The following is a 15470-nucleotide window of genomic DNA, read 5'->3' as shown; positions in this document are numbered from 1 at the left end:
GAACAGAGGAGGGGAAGAAGAAGAAGAAGAACAGAGGAGGGAGATGAAGAAGAAGAAGAAGAACAGAGGAGGGAGATGAAGAAGAAGAAGAACAGAGGAGGGAGATGAAGAAGAAGAACAGAGGAGGGAGATGATGAAGAAGAAGAAGAACAGAGGAGGGAGATGAAGAAGAAGAAGAAGAAGAACAGAGGAGGGAGATGAAGAAGAAGAAGAAGAAGAAGAAGAAGAAGAAGAAGATGAAGAAGAAGAAGGAGGGAATGAAGAAGAAACAGCGGAGGGGGGTGAAGACGAAAGAAGAGAAGCAGAGGAGGAGAGTGAAGAGAAGAACAGAGGAGGGGATGAAGAAGAAGAACAGAGGAGGGGGATGAAAGAAGAATTCAGGAGGTGGACACAGACCCACAGTGTGAAGAAGAAGGAGAAGGAGAGAGGAGAAGAACAGAAGAGGGGGAAGAAGAACAGAAGAGGGGGTAGACAGAAGCACATTTGTCAGTGATTTCAGCCTTCACACCTTACAGGCGTCCCTGCAGATCCTTCAGGTTCTGTCGGGTTAAACAGGGGAACAGTGTTCAACTTTCCCTCAACCCTTGCAGTCCCTCAGTCCCTGCTGCTGATTAACACCCGCGAAGCACGATGCTGCCGCCACCACACGTCATCGTTAGGGTGATATTGCACAGAGGATGAGCGGTGCATGGTTTTCTCTCGACATGATGCTCAGAATAGGGCGAGATAATTCAATCTTGGTTTTATTAGATGAGAGAACCTCACAATCAGATCTCTGCCTCAGAACGATCCTGTCGCTGAGCCTCCTCTGACCTCACGACTCTGTTTTTGCTGTCATGTGTTGTCAGTGAGACATTTTAAAACAGGTGTGTGCCTTTCTAATCATGTCCAATCAAAGGTTGTTTTTACTCACCTGCCACTGTGGCAGCTGTGGTCAGTGTTTTAATCCTGGACTATTCTTAAGAATTGCTTTTTAAAGATAGTATTTATTAATATTAGATGACCTAAATTCTTTTTGTCTGTCCACAGCTGACACTGACCCTGTGTCTGGTGATGGGTGCTATTTTCTTCCCCTGTGTGCAATCAGTTAAATTTACTACATGTGGAGTCTACAAAAAAATTTTTTTTATGCTCTTGGAAATGTATGTTCTTAAACTTAGCACTTAAATCATAGCACTAATGTACTTGCAGTATCCTTGATAAATAGCAGCTACTATACTCAGACGAGGGCTTGAAAATTGTTTCAGTTTTTTCATTCTTAGTTCATCAACAGTGATATGTTGTGGTTTCTTTCTTGTGCCAAATGTATTTGTAAGTCGCTTTGGATAAAAGCGTCTGCTAAATGTAAATCAAGGAGTAGAAATATCTCATAGATGATAGAAATAGGAAGCCTGCGCTAAATTTCAAGTGTCTGAACAAAGTGTTGAATTCTGCTTCACATGTAATCCAAGCAGGCTCGCATTGAAACCACTTTATCAAAACTGATAGACTGGTACAACTTAATAATAAAAGCTATATTAAGTATAGTAGTATAACTATTTAAAGCTCTTCTGTTGTGGTAACATTTAAATTCTCATTAGCCGACTTGATCTCAGCTGTTGGTCAGACTTCAGTTCTTTACGTTCGTCTTTTTGATTCTCTCCGTCTTCTCTTACTGTCTCTGCTCAAACACCTGCTGTCTCATTACTGCTTTTCATCCATCCTCTTCTTCCTCCCACTCCTCCCATCCCATCCCTCTCCTCCAGAACAAGGGGTCCCTGCAGTTTGAGGACAAGTGGGATCTGATGCGGCCCATCGTTCTCAAGCTGCTCAGACAGGAGGCCGTCACCAAGCAACAGTGGTTCGACTTGTTCTCGTAAGAGATGCTCTCTCCTCTGTCCCTCAGCTTTTTCTGTCTATTTTCAGGAAGTGGTCCAACGCCGATTACCACAGCTGCTTCAGCACTGAAACATAGAACAGTTGCTTTACTCTGAAGGCAGAATGGCGCAACAGGGCGCTCGCAGACTATTTTAGTGCATTTCAGCCACACATGCTGCAGACGGGCTTAGTTTTTACCAACAGGTGTTGTGCTTCACATAATCACCACAGAATTCCAGACACTTGTAGGTAATGGGATGTGTTCCACTCATAAACTGGGATGGAAAAGTGTTTTGTTTCTGTAGATTAACTTCCACAACACGATGTACAACCGCGTCTTGGAATAGAAAGATACTTCTGCAGCCAAATAATAAAACTCTCACTTATTGACTCACTTCAAAAAAGCCTTTTGAAAAGCAGTTCTGTGGAAGCTGCGTGTGCAGCGTGGCTGGTTGCTCAAACATGATTCATGTATAAAGGAGTGAAACTGAAGTTAAGAATATTGTACATTTTAGTAACTGCTGGAAAAACACAATGTGCCGTGCAAGAGCCAAGCACAAGCCAGTCGGACTGTACCACATGAAAATACAGGTTTTGCTGGCAACACTTCTCTAGTGATGCATCTTGGTGGGCAGCCATTTTCTTCTTCTTTGTTACTATTTGATTTATTTCCCTGTGAAATAAGATTAGTTGTGGTTGAACATGTGAGGAATTTGGCTTTAAAATGTGTGTACAAATGATAAATGGTGGTTCCTTCTTTTTAAATTATTATTCAGCACAAAGCTGTGATGAAGTTTGGCAGGTGTGAGGAGGATTACATCATGTTGCTGCTATGAAGCGTTACAACAGTCTCATTCAAATCGACGTTCTCTGGAAAGAAGGAGACATGCTGTACTAATTGTAGAGCCCTGTGAGGCAGAAGTGTGATTTATGATCTTGAGGTATACAAATAAAATCTCGTGGACGGTCAGAGTGGTCCAGAAGAGGACGTTAGTGATTGTTCTTTTTTGGTTTAGAGAAACAGGATGGGTCGAGGGGAAGTGGAACACGGTGGAGGTGAATGAGGATCAAAATAAATAAATGAATCATCAGTCTGGAGGAGTCACACGTGTTGGGACAAAACCAGGCAGGTTTCAAAAGTGTTTCCAAATCCGAGCCAGGCAGCAGTTGGCAGTTTTGGTGTGTCGCCTGACAAACTAAGTTAGACGAGTGTGTGAGCAGCTCAGTCGGTCTGTTTCCAGGTTTCTCTCAGTGATCATGAGTTTGGGTTTAGTACCAGAACCTCCCAGAGCCTATTCAGTGGCAGCACTCAGCTCACTGAAACGAGCTGTGCTGTAAAGCAGATATCACTCACATGTAATAAGGAACCTGAATGGACTGTACTGATATCTAATGTCCTCGTCTTCTGCCCTCCAGAGATGTGCATGCTGTGTGTCTATGGGATGATAAAGGACCTGCAAAAATCCACCAGGCCCTGAAAGAGGACATCTTAGACTTCATTAAACAAGCACAGGCTGTAAGTAGTGTGTGTATGAGTGTGTTTGTGTTTGTGTTGTTGTCTGTGTTTCTGAAAACCTTCTGACGTAGCAAACATTTAACTCACATGACTGATCAGCTGTTTCCGATCCAACACAAGCTTCTATTGAGGTAACAGGACAAAAAAATAGCAGATTAAATCCGAAATGTCATATTTTCTACATTTTTATTCTACATTTGTGCTTTTTTGATTACGTCATCTTGTTGCGCCCTCTTCTTCTGCGACGGTTTAATGGTTTTCTGACTTTAGAATTGGGCAAACCGAGTGCTTCTCACACTGAACCAACTCATTATAATCTTACATCGATCATGAGAGGACACAAGCATTCATTTCCATTTTCTTTTGCCAATTTACTTGAATTTCAGTTAAAATCTGTTATGAATATAGATAGAATCTGGCTGCAGACACAGAGTGTTTGACAAGTATTTCTTTGTTGACCTGCCCCTCGTCTAACTCTTGCTTGCAGCGGGTGCTGAGCCACCAGGACGACACAGCATTGCTAAAAGCCTACATTGTGGAGTGGAGGAAGTTCTTCACGCAGTGCGACATCTTGCCCAAACCCTTCTGTCAGCTGGAGATCACACTGATGGGCAAACAGGGCAGCAACAAGAAGACAAACATGGAGGACAGCATCGTACGCAAGGTGAGAGGAGGGAGTGGGAAAAAACACCAAAAGGTTTGGATCTGAGGGATGATGAGATGAAATGAGAGACAGCAGCTGCAGGAGGACAACAACATTTAGCAGAATAGTTGAGAGAAGGAAGAGGAGAGGTGAGACACGACGAAAACAAGTTACCTGAAGTCACAAGAAACTTAAAGGAGTTAACAAGAAAGACAGCAGAAAATATTAAAGGACAGGAGGCAGAAGAGATGAAGTGATTGTGAGATGGAAGCTGAGGAAACATTAAATTCATAAATTATCAGTGCTGAAGTGAGTCGACACTGGAAAGTGTCGCAAAGTTTGAGGTCAGTTAGCCTAAAAATCCTCCTGTTAGAGAACAACTTACAACTTACATATCCCCGTCAGTAACTCAACAGAAAAAAAATGTCATGTTCAGATAAACTTCTGTAGAGGAGGAAGTTGTGTGCGAGTGGATTTAACTCAGCTTTTCTTTGATGGCAGGAGGTTTAACATTACAATTGGTCAACTTGAAACTCATTTATTACCTTTATCTTAAACCTTCTAGCTGATGTTGGACACGTGGAACGAGTCGATCTTCTCCAACATTAAGAGTCGCCTGCAGGACAGCGCCATGAAGCTGGTGCACGCCGAGAGGCAGGGCGAGGCCTTCGACTCGCAGCTCGTTATAGGTGTACGAGAGTCGTACGGTAAGACAAAGAAAACATGAAGGAACGTGAATTGGTTAAGTGATTTAAAATCTGTCCTTTAAACATTAAATTATACGTCTGCACTTCAGCTGTAAATATTTAGGAGGAGATGAATGCACTGAATACTGCATGAGCACAAGTTGCAGGTCCCTTATTGTAAGAAATTACATTACGATGTCTTTTTGATTATAAATAGGCGCAGCTGCAACAATTAAACTTTCCAATTAATCGCCAGCGATTTGCTAACTCTGTGACAGAAAACTGAATAACTTTGGGTTGTGGAAAAAAGTAGACATTTGAGGACAGCGTCTTGGGCTTTGAGAAACACTGATTAACACTGTTTGTTACCTTTTTCTGAGAAATAAACATTAGGTTAAACAACAAGGAAGATAATCTTTAGTTCCAGCCCAACATGTCAGCGTGTTCCATAAATACCGAGATAAAGTACCGCAGTTAATCACCACTTTTTGTCTTCTTCTCCATCAGTGAACTTGTGTTCCAACCCAGAAGACAAGCTGCAGATCTACAGGGATAACTTCGAGAAGGCGTACCTGGACTCCACAGAGAGGTTTTACAGAACGCAGGCACCGTCCTACCTGCAACAGAACGGCGTCCAGAACTACATGAAATATGTGAGCAGCTGACGATGTTCCTGCTGTTAATGTTCCGACAAGTTCACGTGTGGAATGACACCTCCACCAACATGGCAGCAGCTTTATGTAACTTGTGCCGATAACAGACAGATGGAACTTTTGTAAATACACTTGGACAGATGTGAGGAGAAAACCGGTTGTTGCCTCAGTGTTTAGATTTGATTATAATCTGTGTTTTGTGTTGATGTTTTCCCTGCAGGCAGATGCAAAGCTGAGAGAAGAAGAGAAAAGAGCACTTAGATATTTAGAGACACGTCGTGAATGTAACTCTGTTCAAGCAGTAAGTCAGATCATTTCCCTCGTGCCACCTTGAATCGATTTTTCTGTATTTTCATGTCATCTCATCCGATCTAATATAGTATATGTGTGTATAACAGTATAATAGAACATGATCCATATTGTGTTTTCAAGTCAGATAATACTGTTTCAGACTTGAACAAGAAGACGATAATGACATCAGTCAAAAATGTATTGTTTTCAATCCCGAAGCGCCAGTTGTTGACGAGCTGGGGATGGGACTCACAAATCAACTTTTCTCACAAGTCTGATGCGTAAAGGACAATTCCACCCAAAAATGATGATAGATTATCTCCTCACCTGCATGCTGACGTAAAGTCAGTCCACAAGTTTCGTAGTCCACTAAACATTTCTGGAGCTTCACAGCAAAACAGCGTTGCAGCATTCTCCTAAACAACTGAAGTAGCTGGAGACTTGATTTAAAACAGAGAAAACAACCAAAATAAAACACAAGATGGCTCCATGCAGCAACAAGCCCAGAGATCCAAAACTGATTGGAAAAAATGTTATTAACACTGTTTTTCAGTAAGAATCTTCACATTAGCTGCTGAGCTAAAAGCGTTAGCACACATTTGGCCTCATTCATCAATATCTTCTTAAGAATCTTCTTAGATTCTTTCTTAAGTTGTTCTTAAGAGGTTCCTTAAGAAAACCCTACGTCAGATTCACCAACGCGTTCTTAAGCCTCAGAATTGTTTGCAGCTGTGTTCTTACATTGATGAAAGCCGCAGGAGCAATATATATGCCATTGTTTTGCGGGCCTTGGATGGAGAAATGCCACGTATAAATAGGGTGGGGGGGTTACTAATTGATGGCATGTTTCCAATTTACTTGATTTATCTTAAATCATTGGCACATTCAATTTATCTTAGAATTTAAATTCTTTGTAAATTACCAAAAATATGAAATGCATAAATAAATGAATCAATATGACAGAATTATCACTGTAATATTGCATTTTATTGAACTACACAAGAGATAAAACACAACCATGCCATCATTTCAGCACTGAAATGTGCGTAAGAGCACTCCTGAGTGTTCGTAGGATTTGTTCTTGCCTAAGAAAAAATCCTAGATAAGAAAAAATTCATAAATGCCACAATCTTCGTAAAATCTTCGTAAGTGGGACTTAAGAACAAATTTGTTCGTAAGAACGGTTCATGAATGAGGCCCATTGTTTTTTTAAAGTTGTTTCTTTTGATCATTTTCATGGTTTCACTTCATTAAACCAAAACGTCCTGAGACAAAAACTCACTTTAACATTATCTGATGTGTTGTCTGAGTTCAGATTCATCTTTACAGTGACTGTTTTCTGTGTTCTCGCAGCTTATGGAGTGTTGTGTGAACGCTCTGGTGACCTCGTTCAAAGAAACCATCCTGGCTGAATGTCCCGGGATGATAAAACGCAACGAGACGGACAGTGAGTACTGCTGCACTCGCCCTCAGACACCCACCTGTAGAGTCCACAGGTCTGGATGTGCAGGTGGTTTTGTCCCGTGTGTCACTGATTTTCTTCTCTTTCTTCTCGCCGGAGCAGGGCTGCACTTGATGTTTTCACTGATGGACAAGGTTCCCAGTGGGATCGAGCCGATGCTCAAAGACCTGGAGGATCATATCATCAGTGCTGGACTGGCAGACATGGTTGCTGCTGCTGAGACGATAACGACTGTACGTGCACAAACACACACTTCAGTTAGTTAACACACGTCCTCACGTTCAGTTCATAAATGTGGTCATGATAAAACCCAACCTTCTATTTATCTATCATACAAACAGGGAGGGAATAAAGGATTAAAGAGGAGTTTTCATTCATCATCTCAGTTTTTGGAGAACTCCTGTTGCTTTTTTTTTATGGTGGCCGGGTGTCGAAAGTAATCTTAAAAAACACATTCTCCAGAACACGCAGCGAACAGATGGCTAACAGACCAAAGTTAATATTCAACATGTTCAGTGGTTTCATGTGTGTGTTTGTGCAGGACTCTGAGAAGTATGTGGAGCAGTTGTTGACTTTGTTTAACCGCTTCAGTAAGCTGGTTAAAGAGGCCTTCCAGGACGACCCTCGCTTCCTCACTGCAAGAGATAAGGTATGTTTTAGTCCAAAGTGCTGCACAAACTAACAAAATATAATCTGACAACTTTAAGGTTTTGATAACCCGCTAAATTTAATAATTTACTATCATTTAAATATTTCATAACTCCTCTGTACTAAAGGCTTTTGAGTCTATCAGACATTATTTGCACAAAGTTGAGTTCACTATTTTCTACGGTGGCCCTGAGGGTCCAAACACAAGGACTTTTCAGCCAAACACAACATTTGGGACATTTTTAAAAGAAAAGCTGATTGATAATTGTGAACAATAGTTGCAGCCCTCCTTGTTTGGTCCTCTGCTGTGCCGTGCTCTGTTATGATTGGTCGTTATCACTTGTGCGTGTTTTCTGTTCCCCTCCGCAGGCGTACAAGGCCGTTGTCAACGACGCCACAATCTTTAAACTGGAGCTGCCGCTGAAACAGAAAGGGTGAGGAGGTGGAGCTGACTGCTGTGTTCCTGGAATGCAGGATTGTCTTTTCTGTTCAGCTGAAACTAATCGTGTGTGTGTCTGTCTCCTTCCAACCAGAGTGGGTATGAAGACTCAACCGGAGTCAAAGTGTCCTGAGCTGCTGGCGAACTACTGCGACATGCTGCTGAGGAAAACTCCTCTCAGCAAGAAGCTCAACTCAGAGGAGATCGAGCTCAAACTCAAAGAAGTGGTGAGTCTCTGTCCTGTTCGACTTGCTGATTTGTCTCCTCCTTCTCTTCTGTTCTCACTCTGATTCCTTCTTTTATCTTTTCTCCTTGCAGCTGTTGGTGTTGAAGTACGTCCAGAATAAAGATGTTTTCATGCGTTATCACAAAGCTCACCTGACCAGGCGTCTGATTCTGGACATCTCAGCCGACAGTGAGATTGAGGAGAACATGGTGGAGTGGCTCAGAGTGAGTTACACTGATTCTTAAATTACATGCAGACAGTTAATCACTGTATGTATAAAAATAATTACTCCTTCTGTATTTTTCATGTGTGTGTGTTTGTAGGAAGTAGGAATGCCTGCAGATTACGTGAACAAACTGGCCCGGATGTTTCAGGACATCAAGGTGTCAGAGGACCTCAATCAGGTCTTCAAGGAGATGCACAAACACAACAAGCTGGCTCTCCCAGGTAAATTAATTGAATAGTAAAGCTCTTTATCAGAGGATACGAGATAATTGTTTGTCCTGCTGGAGGAACATTTTAAAGCTGCTCTTTATCCCGCCCTGCAGCGGACAGTGTGAACATTAAGATCCTGAACGCCGGAGCGTGGTCACGGAGCAGCGAGAAGGTTTTTGTCTCGCTGCCCACCGAGCTGGAGGACCTGATCCCCGAGGTGGAAGACTTCTACAAGAGGAATCACAGCGGCCGCAAACTCCACTGGCATCACCTCATGTCCAACGGCATCGTGAGTGAGCTGTGAAAGTAGAAACTGCACGAAGAGTTTGTTGTTGTTGTTGTTGTTTGACTTGCGGTACGTTGGAGTTTACTGGCAAAGAAACATGTTATAGTCAGTACGTTTACATGCACAGCTTAGTCGGATTACAGCCATAGCTCGACTCTGCTACTCAATCAGACAACTGCAATTATCCAAGTATACATGCCGGTGAGAAAATCTAATTATTGTCCGGAGCATGTCATACCCCGGTACGATAGGTGGCGCTGTACCCATTTCAACTAGTGGTAACAGAAACACCTCCGGCTGACCTCTTTACGTCACCAGCAACAACAAACTGCCTCGGCATTCGAGAAAGATGGAGTACGAAGAGCGAGACGAAGCTACATCTTTGTACATTTCGTATATGGTGTACATGATAATTACACAAACTAGATGCACAATGGCGCTCTTTGTTGCGGTTATTTCGGAGGAAACATGCCGTTGCTGTCCGTCTACTTCCGGCTCACGGCCCCAGGAAAGAAATCTCGCACCTGCGCAGAACACAAAATCCTATCCGATCTGATGGAATGTATACATGCAGGAGTAATGCGACTATCAATCGAATAATCTGGGTGCTTTAATTCGACTATGAGAAATCCGATCCGGTCCGATTTTAGTCAGACTAAGGTGTATACATGCATCTTAAAGAACCGATCATAGTCGGACTAACACAGTAATTCGGTTTTCTTGTGTCATGTAAACACACTGAGTGAAGCTGAACTGAACTGAAGAAAGATCATCACTGTGTTAGGATTGTGCCAGTGAGACGACGCTTCTCACCTCCTTTCCTTCTCCTGTGTTTGTCCTCCTCTCTGCTCAGATCACCTTTAAGAACGAGGTGGGTCAGTACGACCTGGAGGTGACGACGTTCCAGCTCGCCGTGTTGTTCGCCTGGAACCAGCGACCCCGAGAGAGGATCAGCTTCGAGAACCTCAAACTGGCCACAGAGCTGCCGGACGCAGAGCTGCGCCGCACACTCTGGGTCAGACCGAGGGAACATTTTGAATTATGGTTAACTGAATTACAAGTCGTTTAGATTTATAGATTTTAAGGATGTGAATCAGAAAATACCAGCGGAGGTTCTACTTCAGAGCCCAAAGATTGAATGACAGATGATGTTTGAAATGTTTCAGTGAACTTCCTCTCCTCTGTGTTCAGTCTCTGGTCGCCTTCCCCAAACTGAAGAGACAGGTGTTGTCTTACGACCCTCCAGTCAGCTCGCCCAAAGACTTCACAGACAGCACGCTCTTCTACGTCAACCAGGAGTTCTCACTCATGTATGTTACGGTGTGATGTACTTCCTGTCTCACTGATTTTCTTTTAACCTGCAGCAAATTACTTTCATTCCCTTGAATACTTGTGATACTCATGAATGTGGACCATTAATCCCTGAAGAAATGTACTTAAAACAAGTGTAACACAAAAGCTTTCAATAATACCAAAATCCACTAATATTTAAAGTAAATATGGAACAAAATTCACACGTTGTTCACAGCCTCCTCACCATACGCTGTTCATCTTAAAACATTTGGGATATTGATCGTCTGTGTCTTTGTGTCTGTTAATTCTCTTAGCAAAAACTCCAAAGTCCAGAAGCGGGGAAAGATCAATCTGATTGGTCGTCTGCAGCTGACCACCGAGCGAATGAGAGAAGAGGAGAACGAAGGAATCGTTCAGCTCAGAATACTCAGGACTCAGGTACGAAAATAAAACAGTCACATTAACTACATGTTGAGCGGCAGAGGGGTTTTGTTTGTTTGTTTTTTTGTGCATCTTTGTTGAAAAAGTAAAGATTGTAAAGTGTAGAGCCAGACTGCAGCCAACAGACAGAAGATAACACACTAAATACCCAGAGCAAAAGTTATAGAAGTGATTAAGAGTCCTCAACAATTACAATTTTTCTCGTTGTTACTTCAATACTTGAAAAACATCAGAGTCTTTGGAGCAGCGTACTTTTCAAAGACTTCAAATTGCTTTTAGACTCATAAGAGATCAATGAATCTGTCAAATCTGGAGCCTTCCTGGTGTGTATGAAATTTCAAAATAAAAGCCAGTAAAATGAAACCATCCACGATAGTTTGTTGAGCTTGTAAAGGTGTCACATAAGCTCTGTTTCTCTCATCCAGGAGGCCATCATACAAATCATGAAGATGAGGAAGAGGATCAGCAACGCCCAGCTGCAGACGGAGCTGGTGGAGATCCTGAAGAACATGTTTCTGCCCCAGAAGAAGATGATCAAGGAGCAGATCGAGTGGCTCATCGAGCACAAGTACATAAAGAGGGACGAGACGGACATCAACACCTTCCTCTACATGGCATAGAGCGCTTTACCGCTCTGTTTTTTACTCCTGACCTGCGACAGGCGCTTAAAAACCTGCCAGAGGAGACGGACGAGGACAAAAAGATGTGTTTGATGAAGAGGAGAGAGGAGGACGAGCCTTCAGCAGATGGTGTGGATGTTTTTGTCTTTTTGAGGCGTCGCGTCTGTTTGTCTCTGCTGCCCTCTAGTGTGGATCAGAGGAGAGGCACTGCAGCGCCGTCTGCCAGCAGCTCAGAGGGAAAACACAATTAGTGACGATATTAAATTAAATACTTCCTGCCTTACTTTCATCAGCAACAGACTGCAGAGGAGGAGAATTGAGGGGAGAAGTGGGGACAAGCTGATATCAATCCTTTGCTTTCTCTTAATGCCACAGCAGCCACGTTAGCTGCAGCCATTTAGCATCCCTCCTCTTCTACATTTGTCTTATTTCTGAACTGGGAATGCAAAAAAAAGCCGCGAGTGAAAGCTGCGAACACGGGTGGAGAGATCAGTCGGAACTACCGAGGAGTATTTTGCCAAATTGTGTGTGTGTGTGTGTGTGTGTGTGTGCATATGGGAGCATGGTGTGTATCTGGTCTTTTAGATGTGTGTATGTGTGTGCGTGTGTGTGTGTGTGCACTTTGAACAGCATGCTGCTTTATGATTTCTGTTTGTTGTTTGCGTTCAGCGGAGGATCTGTCACACTTTGTGGTTGTGTCTGGGAAGGTTTAAGACTATTTAAATGCTGTTTTTCCTTTTTTATCTCCTGTGGCAGGTAAAGTTTGTGGACAGGTGAGCGTGTGTTGTCTGCAGACCCTCGTCTGTGTTGGGGAATGATGATACTGCAAACTATTTATTGGTGTGTGAAGCTCTGAACATTGTGAGATTAAATACCAGCTGAATGTGTGGAAGAGGGACAAGTCTAGAATAGTGATGAGTGAGACAGAAACTAATACTGAAATTTCACCTCGTTAATCCACTGAGTGTCCTTCTGTGCACGACGTGAGCACAGGAGAGCTGTTTAACAACAGAAATGTTTTTCATTAACGTTTAAAGTGAATGAGCTGCTGTTTTTAGGGGTCTTTTCTCCCCGAAGAGACGCTGTCTGAGCTGTAGTCGACTTCATATAGCCATCATGTTGTGTTTGAGTGTGTGTGTGTCTTAGTGTTGCTCTCTTCTCCCTCACAGATCAAACAGACACAATGTCACACTTCTAAATCAGAGCAGTCGATCAAAAAGACAATTAATGACCAGATTTGATAATCTTCAGTCATTTTGAAGCAGAAGTGTGAAACATTTGCTGGTTCAGCTTCATGACTGAGAGGATTTTCTGTTTGTCTTTGTCATTAATGACAGAAAATATAAAGTCTTTGGGATTTTGTGATGAGCAGTTTTTAATCTTTTTCGACATTTTAAAGACAAATAACCGATTAATCATGACATAATAATATTTACAGCTGGTTGCAGCCGTAGACACTAATAATATTTTTGTTTTTACATATCAGTTCCTACAGTAGGTCATCCACATGTACAGTAGAAAAATTTTGCTGCAGAAACTTTAATGGACTGGAAGAAAAATAATATCTGATCAGAAGATACGTCCATTTAAAATCATTGATTTTGTGAGCGTTGTTTTGTTGTGATGAGTTTCCTGTGAGGAAGACGAGAGACGACTGAATGTGTGACTGAAATGTTTTTTATTTATTCTGTATTTATGAGGAATGTTACTTTTTCTGTCAGTTTAAATGTTTTTTGTTTCTTTTCACGTTTTGTTTTTGGAGAGATTGTTTTTTTTTTTTTAGTGTTCATTCATCGAGCTGAGACAGTATTTATTAACCGCAACTAAGTTTCGACTTCACTTTGAAGAAAAAATATAATTTTTAGTTTTAATTAAATTAATTTTCCACTTCTAATGATTTGAGTCATAACTGCAGATATAGATGTCCGTCCTCTGTGGCTGCAGAGATGTTGATGATAATCAGATTTACATTTGACACACTTCTGTTTTGTGTTTGTTTGAATATCTGCCTTGTTGTACCTGAGATGAAACACTCACATTATGCAGTTTTATCTCTATGCACAGACCCAGGTCAGTCGCTATTTGGAGATAAGTTGCTGTTTTTAAACTTTCAAACATCCCTGAGTACATAAGTCCCAGTGAATCAGGACGTTTTGAATGTCAGTACTTCATGTATTGTTTTGAGCCCCTCCTCACTTGATTTTCCCCAACAAGTACTCAAAGTACTTTGCGTTTGTACGATCTTATCCACGTGTCTTTGTTGAGACAGTGTAGTGAAACATCCACCAGGAAGCAGTGACTGAATAGTCAGCTGGCTAGTTTTATATTTCCTTACATCGAAATATTATTGAAAGCATCAGAATTAAAGTGTAAGGCATTCTGGGAAATGTAGGCTATGACCAACACAGGACGAGGTAAACTAGGAACCAGAAAAATAACAAAATATTTTAAGGTGGCTTTTTCTTTCAGTGTCTCATGATCCAGTCGGAACACCTGGGACAGATGTTTCCAGATGTTTCCAGATGTTTTGAGGTTTATTTCTTTAATTTGATACGAGATGGGTTCAGCACTTGTAGTAAGTAAAGTGATGCTGTAGTAAGTGACGTGAAAAATCTCTGCACGATAAATTCAAGTCTGTAAATCGATTTTATTTATTTTTGTGTCGATTTTGGAAAACAAACATCTGCAAAAAGTTATGTAAAGGTCGAGACAACACGAAGAAGACCGATTCAAAGCAGAAAACTCAAATACAAATGTTAGCTTTGAGCTTTAAAGTTTACATTTAATCAACATTTTGACTAGTCAAAGTAGGAATAGCACGGCTGGGACCAATAATGTTGCTGCCTCTGTTCCTTTGTGTTATTAATTCACCACCTGTGCTTTTCCTACTTTGACGAGTTAAAATGACTTTAATTAAGGTCTAAAAGTCATTTTTAATTCTTGCTCAAGTCTTTAAACTCACAGACTCTCAGTGACTAAAGTTTAAAACAGACTTGATTTAGATAAACTCACCGAGCTGTTAGCGCGGCTGTAGACTTGTTTCCTAAACTTGAACTTCACTTGCAGAAGTTTTTCACAGCGTCACACCGAGTCATCAACACCTGGCAGGTTTTCCTCAGTGAACCAGCTCTGAATCTTATTTAAACTTTCTTGAGGTGATACTTGTCGAGCTTCCTGAGCTAATTATTGAAAATCATGAACTTCAAAAAGTATTTTACCCGCGGAGCACCTTTAACTTGTGCATGTTCACCTGTTCAGTCTAATGTCGTCCAGAACAACGTCCCCGCCACTCAATCATAACAAAACAACACACAGAGGTGCCGTTTCCCTCCATGGTAACTTGTTTTAAGGTACCGGCACTGTTCTCATTTTACTGCCCTTGTTTATGAGACGTTCTGTATTTTAAATCATGACAAACAGACCAGACGGTGTTATATTCTGTCCAATCACTAATCAGGTGAGCTGGAGAGCTTTCCTCAGTCACGTTATCCTGGTCAGACGTCTGGTTTAACCTCAGAGGAGCTCGAAGTGTTGCAGGCTGTTTGTCGTGTTTTTATCATTTTGAACACGCCATCAGCCCGGCCTGCACAGGTGGGCAGATTTACCTGTAGCCTTGTCTAACGACAAACTTGAACTAAACACAATCAGTCACAGCGTAAACCAGCCGAATGTTTGTCACTGCATCAAGTTTTAAAGACATTCAACTTTGTGTTGTTGGGGTGGGAGGAGAGTGGGTCGACTACTTTCATGTGCTGCGTTGTTTTGCTTGTTTCAGACATTTTTTTAAGTTGAATAATTTATTTCCTGGCAAAATAAAGACACTTGTAAAGTCAGAGATTTTTGTTCTCTCTCTTTTCTTCACTTTCAGACCGACTGAAAGACAATAAAGTAAACAGTAGTGGTTGGATTTCATGCTACCAGGCAACTTTATTAGTAAAGGCAACACAAAGTGCTTTACAGAAGACATGACAGAC

The 15470-nt window shown here is 41.8% G+C and overlaps 1 protein-coding gene across 2 annotated transcripts in view; it reads left to right on the top strand.

Moving 5' to 3' along the window:
• Positions 1 to 15399, top strand: part of LOC115567385 (cullin-5-like) — a 16256-nt gene extending 857 nt beyond the window's left edge. The window contains exons 2-19 of one of the 2 annotated variants that reach the window (XM_030393884.1): positions 1746 to 1855; positions 3274 to 3373; positions 3861 to 4037; positions 4582 to 4723; positions 5210 to 5355; positions 5576 to 5656; positions 7000 to 7093; positions 7211 to 7341; positions 7650 to 7757; positions 8126 to 8190; positions 8290 to 8422; positions 8514 to 8645; positions 8745 to 8868; positions 8970 to 9145; positions 9996 to 10157; positions 10334 to 10452; positions 10750 to 10873; positions 11302 to 15399. In XM_030393884.1, coding sequence (XP_030249744.1) covers positions 1746 to 1855; positions 3274 to 3373; positions 3861 to 4037; positions 4582 to 4723; positions 5210 to 5355; positions 5576 to 5656; positions 7000 to 7093; positions 7211 to 7341; positions 7650 to 7757; positions 8126 to 8190; positions 8290 to 8422; positions 8514 to 8645; positions 8745 to 8868; positions 8970 to 9145; positions 9996 to 10157; positions 10334 to 10452; positions 10750 to 10873; positions 11302 to 11496 — 2319 coding nt within the window. In that variant the 3' untranslated portion in view covers positions 11497 to 15399. The remainder of the gene's footprint in view (positions 1 to 1745; positions 1856 to 3273; positions 3374 to 3860; positions 4038 to 4581; positions 4724 to 5209; positions 5356 to 5575; positions 5657 to 6999; positions 7094 to 7210; positions 7342 to 7649; positions 7758 to 8125; positions 8191 to 8289; positions 8423 to 8513; positions 8646 to 8744; positions 8869 to 8969; positions 9146 to 9995; positions 10158 to 10333; positions 10453 to 10749; positions 10874 to 11301) is intronic. The other variant, XM_030393894.1, reaches the window with a different exon arrangement.
• The last annotated feature ends 71 nt before the right edge of the window (positions 15400 to 15470 follow it).

Source organism: Sparus aurata, chromosome 2 (assembly GCF_900880675.1).
Source record: "Sparus aurata chromosome 2, fSpaAur1.1, whole genome shotgun sequence".
Taxonomy (NCBI): domain Eukaryota; kingdom Metazoa; phylum Chordata; class Actinopteri; order Spariformes; family Sparidae; genus Sparus; species Sparus aurata.
The sequence above is the reverse complement of the archived record's forward strand: the minus strand, read 5'-3'. Positions and strand labels throughout refer to the sequence as shown.